Source organism: Micromys minutus (genome assembly GCF_963924665.1).
Source record: "Micromys minutus genome assembly, chromosome: 1".
Lineage (NCBI taxonomy): Eukaryota > Metazoa > Chordata > Mammalia > Rodentia > Muridae > Micromys > Micromys minutus.
Window position 1 is genome coordinate 82,231,696 of NC_137969.1, and position 22,202 is coordinate 82,253,897.

General features: G+C 39.2%; 1 protein-coding gene across 1 annotated transcript in view; it reads left to right on the forward strand.

The window, feature by feature from the left end:
• Positions 1 to 21,989, forward strand: part of PAPPA2 (pappalysin 2) — a gene marked incomplete at its 5' end in the record, with an annotated part of 238,494 nt that extends 216,505 nt beyond the window's left edge. Inside the window, 2 exons of the mRNA XM_080924820.1 lie at positions 19,580 to 19,678; positions 21,868 to 21,989. Of these exons, the coding sequence (XP_080780946.1) occupies positions 19,580 to 19,678; positions 21,868 to 21,942 (174 nt within the window). The 3' untranslated portion in view covers positions 21,943 to 21,989. The remainder of the gene's footprint in view (positions 1 to 19,579; positions 19,679 to 21,867) is intronic.
• Between the last annotated feature and the right edge of the window lie 213 nt (positions 21,990 to 22,202).

Consider the following 22,202-nt stretch of genomic DNA (forward strand, 5'->3'; position numbering starts at 1 on the left):
TACACCACTCTTGCCTCTGAGTCAAGTGGAAGAAAGTTAAAATAACTACAAATAAGATTTGTAGGGTTTACCATGGGATCCAAGAATTCATGGTATTTCTCTGTGTAGTTTCTTATTTCTCTTCATGGCAAGTCCTTCTGTCCATTTGCTCAGGACAAAATTCTTACTGCTTTTTTGGTTCTTTTTCTGTTACCAGTAGCATCAAATTTATTCAGTAATCCTGTTAATACAGCTAATTAAAAAATCCACAAAGTAACCCTTTTGTATCCTCCTGATCTCTTCTACCACCATCATCACCTCCATTGGTGCAATACTTCCTGACTCTTCTCACTCCTACCTCTGATGTCCAATGATCTGTTTTAACTAGTCTGCAGGACATACTATTAAAATGCAAAACAATTTCACAGCTGGTCTTCCCCACTTCTCCTTAGTTTGCGTTCTACTAAATGTCATGACCAAAACAACTTAAATGGGAAAGGGGTAGTTTACTTATATCTTCAGGTCACAGTCCTGATTGAGGGAGATTAATGACAGAATTTAAATGGCAACTATAGCAGAAACCATAGAGAAATGTAGCTTATTGGCTTGTTCTCTGGCTCGTGCCCAGATCTCTTTATGATACCACCTAGGCCCACCTGTCTAATGATGGTGCCACCCTTAGTGGACTGGACACTCTCTTATCAATTATTGATCAAGACATGGCCATAGGTTGATCTGATGGAACCAGAACTTCAGTTGAGTGTACCCTTCCCAGGTTCCTCTAGGTTGTGTCAAGTTAATGACAAAAATTAACAACCAGGTTTCTCAATTCTCCAGAGTAAAACTGGGTGTCTTTATGATGGCTTGCATTTCCCATTCAAATATTGTCCCTCTGACCATTTGCATGAAAGAAACAATTATCCTCCCTCTGTCTTCCACTACCAACTCCCTACCACATAACACTCCTGATTCCTTTATGTAGTCACTATTTCTTAATGGAATCATTGCATTTTCATTTGCTATATATTAATGTTTTTTGATCTCCCTTATTTTGGTAGAAGATGTTTGTCTCCACCGTCAAACATTGAGTTCTTTGACAATTGACAATAGGGACTGGCGTATTGTATGCACTCATCATTTTTCAGTTAATAAGAAGTTAAGAACATCAAGGACTGAAGAGGAAAACAGCAGCTGGATAAGGATTAAAAAGTAGTTTGACAATTGTGGTAAAAGGAACACATTACTCACACATGAATGGGAAAATTACCAAGAAGCCAACAGCTTTATGACTCATTTAAGACAGTCTTTTACCAAATTCTTTTTTGTTAAGCCTATGGTAAGCATCTTCCTGTACTGTGAATTTGGAGGGTAGATGAAATTTGGACACTTGCTGTCCATTTAGCTCTTCGACAGCTCTTCATGACCTAGAGAAAGCAGATCAAGGCTCACACAATGCCTTTCTTTTCCCGGACTCATAAAGTTATTTATCTCAGAAAGAAGGCAAATGTCTCCCCTGCTTGATGCATAAAATTCTTTTGACTCTTAAATGAGATACCACTTATAATAAAAGTGTTTGTAGACATTAAGACCCTGTACATATGTATAAAAAAATCTCACAATAGTTACCACCCATGTTATGTAAAACCTTCTGAAGCAAACTCAGGTGGAGAGACATAGCAACCCTTCAGGTGACATAGTTTATGGACTGCCTAGTGGCAGGTACCAAGAAAGCTGGGTCCATGTTTGGAGACATGCAAAGACAGAACAGAGAAACAGAAGCCCCAGGTAGCTCTTCTAATTCACTCTGGTTTCTTTCAGGCCAGCATCTTTGAACTAAGTTTTGCATCTCTTTGGCTCCACCTTTCTAACTGTATAGGTCCACAATTGAATGTTAGATCCAAAGCTTCTCTGCTGCCTCCCAGCACCAGCCCAATAGCTAGAGGCAACCTTCCTTTAGCACCCTTAAGAGTGCCTGAAACTCAGCTTGCTTTGCCTCGTCTTCCCTAAGCAGACTATTCAGAAGACAAACACTAATCTTTGAAAGCTCACCCAAACCCAATACAAACTAAACATCAACTTTGCAAACATTGACTTTTTGCTTGCCATGTTACAAAACTTCTATCTTCCCAGTCTGTCCCCTATGACATCTTTAACCTTATGTATTATTTACCCTCCTACTTGAGATCCGCCCATGCAGAGAAAAGCTTCTAATGTGTCAAAAGGTCCCTGGGGCTTCTCTCAGGCTTGATTTCTTTTCAGAGCCTCCTCTAGGCCTCCAATATACTTTGCAAGAATAAGTTGCCTGGAGATCTAACCTGCAGTAAGAGGCTGCCTCTGAGACAGCATTTCAGAATGGTGAGGCCATAGCTAACAGCAGGTTTCTTACAGCAAAGGGCTTAGTGTTTCCTTACATTCACACATGCACACACATCAGCAAAGCCTGGGGATCCTCATCGAGAACAGATGTCACTACCCACAGTGCCAGCCATGTGTCGCCCATAGCATTTTCTTCATTTCAACTCCTGGCAATTATAATTTTTCTTTCTCCTCCTCCCCTCATCTCCCCCATCCCATTTCTCCACTCTCTGCCTCCCACTACATCTATAAATTCTCTCCTGATTCATACTGGGCCAGCCTGTGCTTTCATTGTTGTTGTTATTGTAAATACCCATGCTTCCAATGCTGGGAAAAAGAAAAAGAAAAGAAAAGAGAGAAACCACAACAACCCCCAAAGAAAACATGTTCTAACCCAGGAATGTACAATGCTTCATGCATGGGAAGTATCTCACCACCTCTCTAAGTTTAGCTACAGAAATTAGGGCTCCAAATTCCAACACGCATACCAAAGAATTTTTTTTTCTGCTTTTTTTTTTTTTGTATGAACCTCATACCATTTTACTGTGAGCTTGTTTGCATCCTCTGTGACTAAGATTTGCAGTTGAGCATATACAGCATAACCTCCTTTCTGTAGTAACAAAACTATGGTCACCACCTTCAGTAACATTTATTAAGTTCTACCTTTAAGGTTATATTTTATAGGTGACCACTATGTGCTCAGAGTACCAAAGAGACCTACCATTTCCCAGCACAATGTATCCAATAGAGACTTTTAAAAATCCAGATTGTTATCCAAGGGTAGTAATACAATGAGATGAGACAGGCTGCATAGCAGCACAGACAATAAGGCAAAGAATTCACTCAATCACTTGATGAAGGTCTTAGAGACAGAAACCATTTAATGTGGATCAGAAGGAGCCATTGGAACATATGGAAATTCAAAGAGATGACAGGAAATAACAGATTGTCATTTTATAGTTAAAATGATGCATAGAAAGTAATCCACTAATGTCTGTGTCTTAGTAACAAATTGCTGTTCTTGCTTCTGCTCCTGAAGGTTGAATAATGTGGCTGTGCGTTAGATCTCCTTCAAAAAGACCCAGGAATTAGAACCTCAGGGTCATCAGCTGCCTTTATAATCTGAGATATCTTGGGAAGAAAAAGGGGTGCTGCTAACCTAGTAAAAGTTTGCTGAGTACAGTGTATATCACATATATTCCTCTGCCATTGGTCCAAGTAAATAATATGTTTGGGTCCAAAGACTGGAGGAGAACATAGTAGATGTTGCTGACTATACTGAAGTCGTGACAAAGAAAAGGCAAATGTAAACAACTATGGACTAAAACTCCTCAGCCTTTCTTGTCAAACACGTGGATGTGGATTACATTTTATAAACACTATATCTCATGCCAAGACATTATAGAAGTTGAACCACAGGTTTGAATTCTGAACCTGAAAATTTTACTAGGTTATGACATAACTTTTCTTAATCTGAAATGTAAAATCACAAACTCGCCACATTTTACTCACCCTAGGTACAAATTGGAGCAGGAAGGAGACAAATGCAACAAACATCCCATTCAAGGGGAGTAGTGAGCCGAACATAAAAGTCACTGATCCATAGAAATTCTGAAATATGTGGAGCAGAAGTTACAAAAGGCATGTGCTGTGAGAGAGCACTGTTCTTTTGGTAGTCACTTGTGATTGTTCCTTGGGTGTATCTTTCAGTAGCTGTGGATCATTCTTCATGGTTCTTGGCTCTAGCCTCAGCTTCCTTGGAAGCCCATCCCTTCCCTTTATCCCCTTTGGTCCAATTAAAGGAGCATTGATGAACATTCCTTTTGGGAAATCTAAGCAATGCTTGCAATCTGCTTTAGCCTGGTAGAACTCAAACAGGCTTAAGTTCTTTCCTTTTCTTTCTTTTTGTTTTGATTTTTTATTGGATATATTTTATTTATATTTCAAATGTTATCCACTTTCCCAGTTTCTCCTCCAGAAGTCTCCTATCTCATCCCCCCTCCCCCTGCTTTTATAGGGGTGCTACCCCACTCATCTCCCGCCTCCCCACTCTGGCATTTCCCTACACCAGGGCATCGAGCCTTGGCAGGACCAAGTACTTCTCCTCCCATTGATGCCCAACAAGGCCATCCTCTGCTACATGTGCAGTCAGAGCCATGGGTCCCTCCATGTGTACTCTTTGGATAGTGGTTTTATCCATGGGAGCTCTGGTTGGTTGTTATTCTTATGGGGTTGCAAACATCTTGGCTCTTTCAATCCTTTCTCTAACTCCTCCATTGAGGACCCCATTCTTAGTTCAATGGTTCTAAGTTCTTTTCTAAGTTCTCTATCTATAAGAATCTTTTTTCATTTACACTGAGAGTGATTTTGACACCATGCTTTTCACAAGCTTCATGAATTTGTATATATTCGATTATGGTCAGATCCATTCACTGAGAGCAGAACTTTCAAGTCTTTCAAACACTTGATCATCTCTATGAGGGTATTCTGAGCTTATATGGCATCTTTCAGAAGTCACTTTAGGTGTAATTCTGGGTGTCATTTCTAGGAGCCATTTTGTCAGTTGCAAGGATCTCCTACAGGTAGTTTTTACCTGATTAAAGGCTAAGATAAGTGGGTGATATGTCCACCTTTGACTTGCATTGCCCGATCCCTGGTGTTGTCTGAGCTTGTCTAAAATGGCCTGTTCTACAAAACATTGCAGTTGACCATCCATGCCTGTGAACTTCACAACATGGATTACTAGCTGTGCTCAACAAAATACTGCATCTGTAATTAGCATGCAAAGGCTCTTTTCTTGCCATGATTCCCTAAACAACATTGCATAACAACTACTTATAAACACTTATATTTTACTGGAAGTTGTGAATGATTTAAAGTACACAAGAAAATACTTGTAGATGTGCAAATACTATATCATCGTACTAAAAAGAACTGAAACACGTTTATGCTATAGGCATCCTAATGTCAGCATACCATAATATTGTGATACAGGCACTTCTGTAATCAGTTTTAGCTTTTACTGGCTAAAGCTAAAAAACAGCTTTACTTTTTTAATAGCAACAACTTTGGAATTTCTGCTGTTTGTTATTTAGTCAGTTCTGCTGGCTATGCAGTGACCTTATCTGACCTCACTTTTTATTGTAGTTCTTTATCAAATGAAAGTAATAACCACTTACTAACCCTAGTGATATTTTTCAAAGATTCCTTACTTAAACCAATAGATTTCAGTAAATATTCTGACCTGGCTCTTTAACTCTTAACAATATGATTTATTTCACATACAAACAACAGCAGAAGCAAAAACAATAGAAACTGTCAGGAATGTTTTGTTTAAATACTTAACAGCTTCCTAAATAAGTAACTTATTTTCTTGCTTCCTAAAACAACTTTACTTTTTGTTGTTGCTCCATCTGAGATTCAAGCCACATATCAGTTTTTTTATTATAACACCCCACTTCTGATACCAGTTTCTTTCATTTAGAAGAATAAAGAATTGGCTTCTCCATTATATAGTATCCATATTTAGTCTAGAGCAGCCACCCACCCACCTTACTCTTTCACCCTCTGCACATTATCTACATGATTGCCTCTCAGGCAAAGAACAGAGAATGTACCAATTCCCTGAGATCCTTGAACCAAAAATATCACATGATTTATATTTGTTTTTCCAATAGTCTTAAGCCCACTCTAAATGTGACAAGAAACACCATTATGCATTCAGACAGCTGTTGAACATTAACAATCTGAGCAAAAGAGTAAGTGATATGATTTGTAATTTACCAAGAGATCATGATAGCAGATTCAGATTGTGGAACACTGCCTTCTCACTCCTGATTTGATAGAACAATACAGTGTTCATCCACTGGTTGGTAAATATTTGGTAGTTAGGTTTGAGGATGAGTGGTATTGAAGATGAAGACAACTGGATTGGAAGAAGTTGATGGCTTCTAATACAAACTTACCTGTCATTCTGCATACTGATAACAGTTTGATCTGGACAAAAACAAACAAACTATAAAAACCTAATACCCCCTGAAAATATAAGCAAACAAAACAAACAAACAAACAAGAAAACACAGCCAGGATGTTCTAAACACAATGCTCGTACTCCTGCTATAGTGGGACAAAAAGTCCTGTCTCTTACCTATTCAGAGATGTGTGCTCTTTGTTGCTGTACTTATTTTGAACATCCAGTTAAACCAGCCTCTAGAGGGTAAGAGGCATAGATAATCTTCTCAGTTAAACTGAATATCAACTTATATAAATGTTAATATTCACATTTTACTAAGTAGTACTCATTTTGGTCAGCTGTGCTTGCCTTTGGCAAATTCCCCTCTTCACTAAAGGTAGAATGTTGGAGTTCTGAACTAGAATTAGTATTTTCTTTTTATATTATGTAATCCTGATAGTAAATGGACTCAGCATTTTGCAGACATGAAAAACCCTGGACAAACATAGATGAAGCCTCTTCCCCAGTGCCCTCTCCCTTGCTCTTGGTGTACTTAGGTTTAATTTTCACCTCTGTTGAGCATCCCCCAAGTGACCTTGGGGCATGGCCTTTTGTTTCATTTTCCTCATCAGTGGAATATGGATGATCATATTAATCTGCCACACCAGGTGATATGAGGACTAATTAAAAAATGAGATTAGATTTAACCAAGGTCTTCTAATGTAGGAAATATTAAACTTGGTGATGCATGTCTGAAATGCTGTTTGATTTTCAAAAATTATCTCTGTCATTGGTGACTCCTATGACCTTGAGGACACTGTAGTTAAAATGTGAGTTCCTACATCCTTCTTGTGTTGTTCATCCACACTGATATTATACAGTGCGCCCATCCTGATAGCTAGACCTGTCCAGACAAGCTTGGGATGGAATAACAGAAGACACAGGGTTTTTTTTTTGTGTGTGTGTGTGTTTTGTTTTTAACTTCTGATACTTACTTCATGTTTCATCGTTGTCGTCGTCATCATTAGTAATTTATTCTTCTCCTCCTCTTTGTCTCCCTCCCTCTCCTTTTCCTCTCCCTCTTCTTTCTCCTCTGTTCAAATGGAAGCCATAGAAACTGTCAGCGCCATTCCCTACTTCATTCCTTTGAAAATATGTTTTCTCATTGAACCTGAAACCATGTGTCTCAAAGCTACTATAGGCAGGGAACTATTAGGAATGCCACCAAGCCCTGACCATCCTCCTGCCTCTGCACCTCACAGAACTAGGACTACAGGCTCTTGTGGTTATGTCTGGTTTTCTACACGAGTGCTAGGGATTTCAACTCGTGTCCTTGTTCTCATGTAGCATTCTTACACACCGAATCATCTTCTTTTATTAGTTCTTTGTGCTTCTTCATTCTTGTTTTTTAGAAAAAATGCTCGGGACGTGGAAGGATATATATCTGTCTCTGTCTGTCTCTGTCTCTCTCTCTCTCACACACACACACACAGAAAAAGAGAAACAGAGATAGAAACACACAGAGAGAGTTAACATTGGTGTTTCCATATTTTAAAAAGATCTTTAGCTTCACTGGGTTATTCTGAAAAGGATATCTTTCTTCTCATGTCTTCCATTAATTTTTCTTTTAAAAACACATTGTCTTATAGTTTATTTAGTGGCAGATACCTTTTAGTCTTTGGTTCTGGATAAGTCAACTGCTTTCCCCGGAACGGGGGCGGGGGAGTCATATATAGATACTAAGGTGGGAAGATGAGAATCTTTAGAGGAATAAGTGCAGCATGGATATGGGCTTGGTGGAGGCAAGACTAGGGGACTGGATAAACTTCGGCACTCTGTGACTGGGCCTCCACTCTCAACAGTTGAACACGCAGGCTGTGCAACTGGACATTTTAGACACCTAGTTAGTATTGATGCCATCTTCTGTATTGTTGCTCTATTGTACTGTTGCCAAGAAAAGTCACTGGGATACACCACCTTGGATCACAGAATGTAAAGAAACAGGAAGGTGATATGTTTGTCTTGAAGCCACTCCAGAGAGTGGTTGAATGCTCTCTACTTTCACAGGCAGGGAACCATCAGGATTCAGTTTCCAGAACCATTGTGGTCAGGAAGTAACTGCAAAGAAGGAGCTGTTGGCCCCAAGTTATGCAATGATAACATTAGTGACTGTATTACACACCAGTGTACATGATAAACTGTTACCTTTTTTACTTATTTTTAACCATTCCAGTTTTATAATGAGGAAACTGGTTGGCTAACCATGTAGTTAGCTTTCCCAAGCTACAGAGCTAGCAAATATAGAACCAGTAAGTAAGCTCATTCTTATTGAATGAAAACTGATTTAAAAGATTAAAACCAGAAAAATAAACCTACATAATATAAACTAAGAAGGAGAATGTGTTAAGACACTGAGAGATGAGTGTGTGTTGCTGACCACCACCTGTTAGGTCACCTCCCTGGGCTTTGCAGGCTCTAAGTTCAAGACAGAGGAGGCAGAGGAGGTATGCCAATCAACTCTGCCTAACTGTGCTCAGATTCAAAAACATGCAGTGAAACAGATGCAGTTGATCAGTGGATGAGTGGCTAAGATACACAGACAAGCATCCCGTAGATAAAGAGAATGTAAACAAGACACTTTCACAAAGAATAGGTTCCATATGGGTGAAAGTGAAATGGAATAGACCAACCAATTATCAGAGAACAGAAGAGCCAGCTGACATCCCAGGATGGCGTGACAGGTTGAGGCTAAGAACCACAAGAATCAGCCACACAAATTGAATTGTGCATAGACACAAGAACTTAAAAACTAGACTGGCCTAAAAGAAACAAGCGTGCTGGCAAGAAAACATTCTTGAATAAACACGACCCATCCCTCTTGCCATTCCTTAATTTAACTGGACCTGGGTATTCCCAGGGGTCATAAAGTAGTCCTATTTAAGTTGTAGAGAAAGCCTGGCAGAGATTGGACTGAATAGAAAGTGTTCTGGGTCCCTCTAGACCCATGTTTACATAAAAAAGTAACATGTATGCAGCTTCTCACTGTCAGTGTAGACAGTCTTGGCTGCCTGATTATGCTGTGAGTCCCATGACTCAGTCCCTGGAGTTTGGCAAGGAGGATTCTTTCTAGCTGGGCTTTCAGTGAGCAAATTGTTTAATAAAAACATATCGTGATTCAAATACTCAAAATTTTATAAACCTTTATCTCCACCAATCTTCTCCTCGGATCTAAGCACTCAGCTTTTACTGGCAATGTCCCTTCGTCACTCTGTGTCTGCTTGCTTTTAGCCACTCCTCATGACAAGCAGTCAGCTCTGTTCTTCTAGGGGCATGCTGTTTGATCTGAACTTCTCCCAGCTCATTCCGCCCCGGTTCTCTCCCAAACATTCTCTGTATTGTCCTCAGATCCACCCTATAAACTATAGCTTTTGTCGTGTTCTTCTGTTCAGAAAGCTCTTCAGTTGTTCTCTATTGTCTTCAGGATATGGACCAAATTCCTCTGGAAAGAGATTTTGATATAATTCCAAACTTGGATCATTAATTTTGAAGCAGAAAACCACAGATACATCTTTTCTTTCTTTTATTCTTTTTTTTTAAATCTCAAATATTGGCTGATCTTTAGCTTTCCTACTGGGAATATTCTTTTTAATTCTCTGCTCAAATCTTACTCGTTCTTCAAAGATTAGGTCTAATCCCATATAGTACATAAAAGCTGTTCTAACTACACCATCTCTAACCTTTGTTCATGACTGAAGATCTTATTAGTGGTGTTTTAAGTAGTCATGGAATTATCTTCATTTGCTTCCAGTGCCTTTTCTGCTGTCTCTTATGCTTCTCATATTCTGCATTATCCTGTGGGTTAGTAACAAAAATCTTCTTAAGACAACAACTTTGTTATATAAGAAATGTATTATGATATGTATAAATTAAGTGTGTCAAGATTCTAGCCATGACTCTCATTCTTGGCTCATAATAAAAGTTTTGACATTCATCATCCTTTTAAATATTAAACTATATATTTATATTTAGGCTTATGTGTATGTATATATACCTACCTGTCTCCACATTTATACTGTGTGTGTGCAGTGTATTCAGAGGCCAGAAAAGGTCATATGATTCCCAAGAACTAGAAATACAAGTTGCTGTAAAACTCTTGATGTAGGTAATGGGAACTGACTCTAGTCCTTTGTCAGAGCAGGGAGGACTCAACTACTGAGCCATCTCTCTAGCCAGGTATTCAGTATCTTATAAGATACATTTATCATGACATTAGCCTTTCCTAGGAGAGACGGAGTCTAGCCATACTGATGGCTTTGCTGGGGGGATGGACCATATGTGCAACAAGAGAAGGCTGAAGTAAAGAATGCATGAACATGCGAATCACAGTGCTGAAGGTCCTGTGAGCCTGATGAGCCTGTATGTCAGCCAGTGATGCTGATAGTGTTCTAAATCACATTCTGTGAAAACCATTTTGTCCATATATATATATATATATATATATATATATATATATATATATATATATATATATATATATATATATATATATATATGGTTATTGTGAAGATTCATGAGTATGCAATTTAGAGTATACAGTATATACCACATAACATTTAAAAACAGCATTTTGCTTGTTGAGAAGACTGTGCTTTATAAAGATAGTTTGACCTTTAGGTTTATTATTGGTGCCTGAGGCTTCTAGAGGAAGTGTATGTATTATACTATATAAAATATATATATTATAATTGTGTGTTAATATTTATACAGAATGTCTCACAGAAGTGAAACAGAATATCTATGTGTTATATATAAAACAACATCTAAGAAGGCTCCTTGAAAACAAGGTGGAGTCCTGCTCAGAATGAACATACTACCTCAACAAGGTTTTGTCACCTACTATGTTTTTCCTAAATAACCTTTTCCTGAGATGTCTCCATTTTTTCTTCTAAACTTTCCTTAGTGGGCTTAACTTCTGGGAGAGAAAGGGAAAGAAAATGTGGGGGAGACAGGTAGAGAAGAACCGAATAAGAGAGAATGGGAAAAAAAAAATAAAGACACCCAGCAAACAGCAAGAGGGCCAAGAAAAATATTTAATCCAAACAATGAATATTGTCATTTCCTCCCACAGTCTGCATTCCCAGCCATCTTCCATGGGCTGGCTTAGGAAGCCAAGAAATGCCGAGCTGCCTGGCATATGTTCATGTGTGGTAGGGGGTAGAGATGAGCATGCATGTTGGAACTGTGGTAGAACATTCCAGTGGCCAGCTTAGCCTGCCTCTACCTCCCATGACCTGAGGGCTGTCCAAGGAGCCAAAGGCAGAGGGGGGAGTAAACTCCAGGGCTACAGGGAACCCCAGCATTCTTCCATGACCCTCTAGGGTCACAGTCTACACTTTTTTTTATCATCTCTGCAGGGTTTCTACTTCTGCCCTGTACCTGCTTTTTTTTTTTTCTTCCCTGTCTTAACCTTCTATAAGAATATGAGTTTTCAAGGTGAGCATGCATTGCATGTTCCCTTTATAGAGGAAGTGACCTAGCAGGGCAGATGATAGAGACACAGAAAGGAGGAACTAAGAGTCACCTACTAAGGTGACCAAGGACAGGCAGTAGAAGGACCTATTCCTTATAGCATGATGCTTACAGTGGCCTGAAATTCTGTTTTCTTCTGAGTTATTCAGAGGAAGCCTGTTGTCTTTAAGAGTCTACTTTAAGCAAGCCTATACCGAGGAGGTTATATTAAGCCATTGTGATAGCCAAATCTTGCTTTCCTCAAACCTCAGGCTACCACCTCATGGCTCGTTCCAATTAACAGTGAGAAAAACCTCAGGGCATTTGAATTATCCACATCTATATACACCAAACTTCTCATCACCTAGTCTTTCCTCTTTGCACAAGGTGATCCAGTCTTGGAGGCTCTTACCTACCCCTGGGCAGGGATAAATAAAGTGGTTAGAGTTAGAGTTGAGGGTGGGGAAGACACAACAGACTTGGATAATTCAGAGTATACATGTATCTATGCAAGGAAGACATTCACTGAGCTCCAATTGACTCTAAGGTACATACAGAGCTGTACCTCTTTCCACAAAGTCCTATCTAAGCTATAACACTCCGGTAAGTTTTTTGTCCATCTTCTGTTGAAAGCCATGGTAGTGGAGTGTTGAGAAGGATCCACCTAAAGGCCTCACAGACAAAATATTCTGTGCCTCCTATTTGTCACCAAAGCCATGTGATGCATCCTTGCAGAACCTGAAAGCTTTTAATATTCTATTTTCAGCTACCTTTCTATTTCCACCTGCAAAACTCACCTTCACTTAGAACTACTCCTTGGCCTATCTAGACATCCAAACCCAACTTCATGTTCTAAAACAAGCAAAAATAACAACAAAATCTTTCTCCATCCATTACTTGTCTTCTACATGATAACAATTTTTCTGATACTGCTGACCCTGGCTAACCCAGTATTCTAGATTTTTATCAGTTATTCCCTAAAATCTGATTGCAAACCAACTGCATCCTCCCTTCTTAATGCAGACAACATCTCTAAAACTTGTTAAGAAATTTTAGGTACCAAGCAGCATGCCTCTGGATGATCTGATGGCTTAGGTCAAGAGGACCTCTCTGAACATCTGGGATGCATCCATGTTCCTCTCCTCTCTATTCATCTTCTCCTGTGCTTCTGGGGACCAAGCTAAAACATTTAGCATGCTAAGCAAATGATCCACCCATACACTCCAGTTTATTTTTATTTTTTATCAATCCAATGTTTACTGCAACATCACCTAACCAATAGATTAAGTGGATGTTAAATGAACATTGAGAAATGAAATCCATGTGTCTTCTTCAGAATTGTCTTTATGAACTAACAAGTTGAGTAGTTTTATTTTCTTCTAAATTCACTTTCCCCATTTTGTTCGTAATGTCCCAAGGTATTTGTTCTTACTGTCAGGAGAGAGGAACCAGTATTGACTAAGAGATTACTACTATGATTTTGAGTATTACCCTAGTTTACAGAGTCCAGGAAGGCTTTCCTCTTCTATCTTTTACATATTCCATACACATTTCTGTATACCTGACCACCAACCCCTAGAAACTCAGATCCTTCTGTTTATAATGAAGGAGAGTGGGCAGGATACTGTCCAAGCTAGGAACGTCTGTGTTTGTCTCAAATGTGTTGATGGCAGAATCTTGAGGTTTTGGTTTCCAGAGCCTTGATTCAAAGTACTCATTCACCAGACTACGAAACCTATAGTAAGATCTCTTTTGCCTTCAGGAAACTGAGCCATTGAGTCCTTACTGTGAGTCAAACACTGTCCTAATTATTGTGCTTTCATTTCTTCATCCACCCCTTAAAATAATCCTGTGAGGCATCTAAGCAAGTGTGCTATTTCTTATAGCAAACTGGCTTGTTCAGAATGTAGCAGGGGAATTGAGCATAACAGGACTCTAAGCATGTGTCCATTAAACCTGGTATCTGTGCTCTTAATCATCATGCAGACACCAAAGTCTTTATGATTTCTGAGTTAGGAGTGCAAGAGCTCTGGGTCCTTTGAAGGAAATGAAACATTACAGAGAACTCCTGTGATCTTACTTTGCTTGCTTTTCTTTCTCTACTCCAATTATCTCTCAACCATTTTTCCTCCATAAATATTGACTTCTTATGGCACTTATGAGATGTTGTTCTGTTCCTGATGTCAGGCAGACATAAACAGATTACATTGGTGCTTTCTTCATTTGCCTTTTCTATATGTTTAGTGGATTGGACAAGAAGAATCTTGAGGTCCTCTACAGAGTTCATAAAATTATACATGAACCACTGATGCACTGTAGACTACAAGACTAGACCCCCAAGCCAGGCAAGGTGGCACAGGCCCATGATACATGTTATTGGGGTAGCTGAGCTGGGCTACAGAGTGAGTTTAAGTACATCAATGAACACTGAGCAAGGCCATCAGATAAAAGGCAGTGGATATACTTAAGTATTCTTTAAGTTAAAACTTCATCAGGGTCTTGGCATCTTACATATTCATGAGTTCAGCAAAAGCTTGGGTTTGAGTTATGAAGACTTCAGAGCTAATGAGCAGGACATGACTCCCCCACCCACACCCCCATCCCCACCCCTGGTCTTTCAGGTAAACCCTGTTACCTATGTAACTTTAGCATGTGGCTATGGTTCTCATGAGCTTTCTTATTAAAATACCAAGTGTCCCTGATTCCAACACACTTCGTGAAGACCTGTGATCTAATTATTCCTACCTCAACTTGATTGTTAATTTGCAATCACTCCTCAGATTTTTGTGATTTGCTGACTTCTTTCTGTTCGGGTTTCCATTTTCTTTCTCATTTGTCCTCTAAAGAATTTATCTTCCTTTCTTAAAATCTTAACTGTGAAAATGATATAATGTTTTGAATTTTTTCTTTAAGTTTTGAGCAGTTATATTTTCTTGCATACTTAAATATGGCTACTCCACCACATGTCTCTCATTCGTCTTCTTGATGTACTCCTTCCAATGCATATAACTGCTTCCCTAGTTTCATGTTAGGTAAAGTATACAGAATGATTTTTTAGATTCTATATTTGACTTCTTCCTTGTAGGACCTGATGTTTATCAATAGTCTAATATGTATAATAAATATATAAATGTGCACATATAAATGATGTAATTCTAATGAAGCAATATGTCTACGAAATGTCCTACCAAAAAAAAAAGACTAATAAAAGGGATGACCTGGTCATAAATTATGCAAATGGAGTTAGTAGCCTCTCACTTCTTTTTTTTTCTTTTATTTGTGCACAAATAAGATTCATTTATTTATTTACTTTTACTGATTTTAATGGATATATCTTATTTACATTTCAAATGTTATCCCCTTTTCCTGATTTCCTAACATATTCCATACCCCATCCTTCTTCCCCCTGCTTCCATGAGGGTGTTTACCCACCCACCCACTCCTCCTGCCTTCCTGCCCTGACATTCTCCTACACTGGAGCCTCAAGCCTTGGCAGAATGAAGGATTGTTTTTCCCATTGATGCCAAACAAGGCTGTCCTCTGCAACATGTGCAGCTGGAGCCATGGGTCCATCCATGTGTATTCTTTGGATAGTGGTTTAATCCTTGGAGCTCTGGATGGTTGGTATTGTTGTCTTTATGAGGTTGAAAACTTCCTCATCTCCTTCAATTCTTTCTCTAACTCTTTCATTAAGGACCCCAATCTCAGTTCTATGGTTGACTGTGAGCATCCGCCTCTGGATTTGTCATGCTTTGGCAGAGCATCTCAGGAGACAGATATATCAGGCTTCTGTCAGCATGCACTTCTTAGCAATATTGCCTGGCTTTGTGGCTGTATATGGGCTGGATCCCCAGGAGGAACAGTCCCTGGATGGCCTTACCTTCAGTCTCAGCTCCAGACTTTGTCTCCATATTTCCTCCTGAGAATATTTTTATTCCCCTTCTAAGAAGAACTGAAGCATCCACACTTTGGTCATCCTTCTTTTTGAGCTTCATGTAGTCTTTGTACCTTGGGTATTCTGAGCTTTGGGGTTAATATCCACTTATCAGTGAGTGCATACCATTGGTGTTTTTTTTTTTTTTTTTTTTTTTTTTTGTGACTGGGTTACCTCACTCAGGGTGATATTTTCTAGATCCATCCATTTGCCTAAGAATTCATGAAGTCATTGTTTTTAATAGCCAAATAGTACTTCATTGTGTAAATGTACCACATTTCTTGTATCCATTTCTCTCCCAAAGGGGCTCCTCTCATCCCTACATCTGAGTCATGTTATTTTGCAACCACATTTTGAGGCTAGCTCATCAAACTGTAGACTACTAACAGTGGCCATCCTCAAGAACTAGACCTATATTTTTACTACCTCATTAGCCCTATAACAAAATCCCGCATATAGAGGCATAGAATCAAGAATTTTCACTGGCTGAATGACTATGATAGTCTGTTAACCACAGATAACAGACAGAACCACCATGTCTGTGGCTCAATCTGCTGAGGGAGAAGCCTCAAACAACCAATGTCTCTGAACACAATGGGAATAACTCAATAGGTTTTTAAGAAACCTTCTATAATAATAGAATTAATGAAGACAAAATTGAATTTATTTTAGTGTAGCTCCCAAAACTTAAACAGATAGAATAAACTAGCATGTGTTCCAAGTGTACTTTTGTTGACTATTTATCTGATTCTCTTACTTTTATACAATGCAACCATCACCTACCACCAAGAAGCAAGTAAGATAAGCCTTTCTCTAACAACCAAAATGGCTACCATAAAGGGAATGGATCGTAAGAAGAGCAACTCAGGCACTGACTTTAATATAAAATTTAATTTAGTTATAATCTATAGGCTTGGAATTCTGTCTCAGTGTTAGATTAAAAGGCATGTGAGGTGTGTGTGCGCGCACGTGTGTGTGTATACTTGCACATGCATCACAGGAAGCATATTTAGTAAAGAATACATCTTTCTGAGTACTGGGAGGAATTAATATCTACATGATGAATTTTTGCTGTATAAATAGCTGCATTTTGTAGATTTTTTCTTGATGGCATGATTAAAATAAAGTTGAAATAAAGTTGACTTGTAAGAAGTGAGCATGAGATTTTCAAAAAGTACACTTGCACAGGACAATTTACAATATAACTGAGTTGTACATTCTGGGTGGGGAAAGGTACACATGACTGAAACCATCCCAGGACTCTCTCTTGGGGAGTAGCCTTAAGAGCGAAATTGTGTACTGAGCTTGACATATTTAGCTTTTGAGCTGAAAGTCTACTCTATCCAATCTTTGAATGCTTTCAAAAGTTGGATCAGTGAGTTATTTTTCCTTTTTCCTCTTTTCCTGTGTAGCTTTGGATTCAAACAGTCTTTCCAGGCACATGTTGCTATAGGAGACTCTGTTTGTTGAGGGTGGAGTGGTTGGTTTTGGCCTGTTAGGGGAGGGGCAATTAATTCTAATAGGTATTTAGTATATTAAACACTTGATTCTTTTCAAAATTTCTTCATATTTATAGTACCCCCCTCTTTATATGTCCCCTCCTCTCTCTATGATCCTTCAGGAGTAAAAACTAAACATCTTTTAGAAATCAATACAATAAAAGTTCAGTAAGCCCTAGAAAAGATCACCTAGGCAATTACTGCTTCATCAGGGATTCCCTTATGTTCTTGAGATGAGAAGCTACCCAAGGAAAAGATGTTACAAGGAACGATTACCCAGGATTCTTCCCTAAAGCCATTCAAAATTATAGGCTAGAGCTGGGGAAATGGCTCTGTTTGTAATGTTTTTTATTACAAGCATAACAACCTGAGTTTGGTTTTAGAACCCCTGTTAAAAACAAACAAACAAACAAACAAACTAGGTTTTGTGGCACACACTTCTAGTACTACTGTTATGAAGGCAAAAACAAACAGATCTCTAAGGCTCTCTGGCCTTTCATATTTTCTAAGTTTCATCTGAAAACAATAAAAACACAAATGGAACTTGTGGAATGAGACACATAAATATATATGCATGCATATACAGAGCACAGTCTACTTTTTAAAGAACAGCATCCTCTCTATTCTAAAGAGCATGCTAATGCATGCAGAAATGGAGAGATATGCTAATGCTCACAGAAGTGGAGAGATATGTAAGGTGGGTTTTTATAATTATAGCAATCATAGGCACAGTAAAAAAGCAGCTGACCAAGTTCGGCCAATTAATCAGTCAACGTTAGAAAAAGAGTATTTAGTACCAGGTGGGTAAGTTATTCTTCAACCACTTGAAGAAAAGGGGAGAGGACTGAAGGATCTTATAAGTGGATCTGGTTCCCCATGTCCTGATTATGTAGTCATCGCAAGGTTCCAAGGCAAAAGTAACTGGTCCAGTGTGGGAGACAAATGTTCCTCCTCGAATCTTTGTCTTTTCTTCCTTAGAGGCCTGTGTTGCGAACAGAACTCATTTCCTTTCTACTCTCAGCTGACGTGTCTGTAGAACTGTGTAATAGCTACCCTTTAAGTAGCATCTTTTCAATGGTGGGAAAACGGTTATGATCTGGGATGAGATGCTCAAATGACCTCAGGACCCTATAGAATAAATCAAAACATTGAATGCATTTGGGTGAGCTTGTTCTGACACAATTCATTTGCTGAACGTTATTTCATAGCCATTACAGAACTGAGGGATCTATTTCATCAAAGCATGATGGAGTGTGGGATCCATAATCTATAATATTTGTATTTGATAGTTAAGGAGGGTCAGGGAGAAGTCCTCTTCATCTGTAACTCAAAGGTGGTTTCAGGATATCAAAATGCTGTCATCCAAAGAGCTTGCCCATGAAATGTTTTCTAAGGGTTTACATTTGGGCATGAGCTTGAGAGGGTAAGCCAGGGATATGGTGCAGGTAGGCTGGCAGATAGACCGTCCCGGGTGCTGTATAGTCTATTTTCTTCAAGAGGCGGCTCTCTGGAGAAGCAATATATTGGTCTGCTGAACTGTTTGTTTAACTGCTTGTTGCTGTTCTTATCACACTTTCTCTTTTGGGGTGAAAATTCCATTAACTCTGGTTTAGTCTGGGCACCTTTCCCATTTTGGTTCCTGCTAACTGATGGCCCTAACAGGAGTGTATGGAAATAACTCAGCCCTCTCTGCTCAAAGGCTGTGTCTAGCTGCTGTGAGTCAGGTAGTGAGCTTTAACTGTCATATTCTCTGCCAGCTATGGCTTGGTGTCTTTAACCTGGTACCACTTTCACCTTGGACAGACAATATATATTGTCTAAGTGCCAGCTTTCAGCAAACCTAGAGATGGGCATAAAAACGAAGAGAAGTGGCCCAAAAGGCAAGATATGTGACAAATGATGCCTAACTCTGCCCGACCCTGGCTATGTGAGTGGGAAGATTATTATCACCTATGTACATTTCTTCTTTTCTCACTGATAAAAGCCAACATTGCTGAAAATACTGACCTTTTTCTCAGGGAAATTCACAGAATTAAAATGTAGAAGTGTAATGTACATACTGTAAAGATTTATTATTACAAGAAAGCTAAGGTTACAGAGCATTTAATGGTACAAGCAGACCTCATGCTAGGCCAGAGGCAGTTGCTTGATGTAAATTCAGACAGTACTTTGCACACGAAGGTGTTTGTCTTAAGGCTTTTCAGTGTTTTGAGAACATGTTTTGCCTTTTGGGTGCTTATTCACAATCTCTTGAGTATTTTGTAAATTTAGTTGGAGATGGTTAGACTGATTTGAGGGAAGGGAAAGGGACCCCATGGAGCTACACAGGGCCCTGACTTTGTCTCTTTGCAGCCTTTCCAAGCAGATGGTTGGTGTGACACCATCAATAATCGGGCCTACTGCAACTATGATGGGGGAGACTGCTGCTCTTCCACACTCTCTTCCAAGAAGGTAAATGGGAGGGGTGGAAAGCCTGTGGCTCCAAAATTAGTGGGGCTTTTGATAATTCTTCTTCATGGTGCATGATAACTGGTTCTTACCCAGTCATTAAGAGGAAACTACAAAATTATCAACTAACCAAGCCCACCACAGCTTCCAGGGACTAAAACACCAACCAATGAGTTTGCATGGAGAGACCCATGGCTCCAGGTGCATATGCAGCACAGGACAGCATTCTCTGACATTAATGGGAGGAGAGGCCTTTGGTCCAGTGAAGGCTTGCCTTCCCAGTGTAGGGGAATGCCAAGGTGCTGAGGTGAAAGAGGGTGGTTGGGAGAAGGAGCACCTTCACAGAGGAAATGGGAGGGAGAGGGGAATAGGAAGGGGGTTGGGGAAAGGGGGATAACATCTGAAATGTAAATACAGAAAATATCCAATTAAAAAAAAAGAGGGGACTACAAGGAGTAAACACTGGAGTTTCTGCAGTGATTAGGAGATTAAATAATTAGGAGATTAGGTGGTAAGTGTGTCTCACTAAACTGCCAATCTCGTTGCCCATTGAGCCAGCAATGACTTTTGTTGCTTTAAGTCTCCTGCCTGCTTACTATTGCTCAGACAAAAGGATGTCTTTCTTCCCTTGAAAGACCTAGATTACGAAAAGGAAAAACAAAAAACCTTCCCAGTTATCCCTCATTTTGCAATTAATTCAAAAGCCTCAATAGTTCTACATGATCTACAAATATAGCAAAGGAATGTGTCAGATAGCTGCTACCTGGACCACTTTCTGGACCACATCAATAATACCCCTTTGTCTGATCTTCTTTGTCTCTGTTATTTGATGGGTTTAAGATATGCAGATATCATTTCTTTCTCTATGTGTATCTTCATCATAGCACCATGATAAACTGTATAGGCTGGAGTACCATATAATTTTCCCCTTCCAGTCCCTTACTGTGTACCAGGTACTATGCTCGGCTTTTCATATGAACAAAGTGACTTAACATGGAGTGCTTAACCACTCATCAAATAATCAGCCAGTTTGGGCCTCTGTTTCTCTGAAAACTAGTCAATCTTGAGCTAAGAGAAACATACCATGAAGTTTGATCTTAAGTCAGAAAGCAGGTCAGTCACTTTCTATTCTTACTTTTGGAAAAAGCTGCTCAACACAGGAACACATGGCCACCTCAGAAAGTCATTTTACTCTTCCAGGTTTATCTCTGCAAACCTGGGACTTATCTATGGATTTTAGTGCCTCTGGCCAGCAGACAGAAAAACTGAGGTTCTAAAGGCACCTCTCTACTGACTCTATATGTTTTATTTCATATGTACAAACAATATCATGGACAATCACTAAACCCATCCCTTCAGGACATCTTCACTAATATGTCATGTTTCTGTTCATTTTCTTTAATCATAGTACCCCAAAAGTAGAATATTTACTATTCTCATGTCTCAGTGTTGTCTTTTATTTTAATTATAGACACTCAAAGGGAATTGCTTAGTGATGTGAACAGTACAAGCAGGACAAAAGCAACGTTTTCAGCACCATCTCTAAAATGGGAGAGGGAAATTACATAGAAGTGAGAAAACAGCCACACACACAGTGGGAAGGGAGATGCAATGTCTCACAACCCTAACATACATCCTAGGCTCAAGAAGGCCAAATGCCCTGCATATGAAGATGTCCCAGATGATCCCACTGCTCCAAGAGCACAGAGAAGTCAGAAACACGGACATTTAGGGAGTCTAGGCTAATGTGTGGCAGCCATTGCTCTGAGTTGTCAGTTCTGGTCTTCCTCATATGGATAAAGTGCTAACATTCATTTTTATGACTATGAGGATTATAACCAAAAAATTAACTAAATATTATCAGTAATATTAGAAGTTATTTCAACAATAGCTATAGAGCAAGGTATAAATGTGTTATACCATTCATTTAACCCAACCACACAGATGTTCTCTAGTGGGTGGTTCTGAAGTCTTCTCACCTTATAGATGAAGAAAGGAAGAAATGAAGGATTACCTTGCCTAAAATGACATGGTATATAATAAGAGGAGCTAGTGTTAATTACAGATCTCTGATGTAAACTCCATTCTCATACTTCTTGTAGTAGCAAGTGAGGAAAATTGAAGCTAGTTGAAAATTGTGAATCTTGGCCCCAAAAAAATGGATGACTTCCATTTCCTATTCACTCCCCTAGGTCATTCCATTTGCTGCTGACTGTGACTTGGATGAATGCACCTGTCGAGACCCCAAGGCAGAAGAAAACCAGTAACTCAAGGACCAGAGCCCACCTTCTTTGGCCTGGAGGAAGACTAAAAGAGAGGCTCCCAAAACAGGATGCAAAGGGAGAATGTACAAGACAGGTTCCATGGTATAAGAAGAGCCTAGAACAGCGCCTTTAAAAATGCAAGAGAATGTTTGTAGGTGCCAATTAATGCATTAAGTAGTCCAAGTAGGCAAACATTTCTGTAAAAAGACAATTGATTAGAAATGGAAGGAGAATTTGATGGACAAGTCCCCTCTCCCATCTGT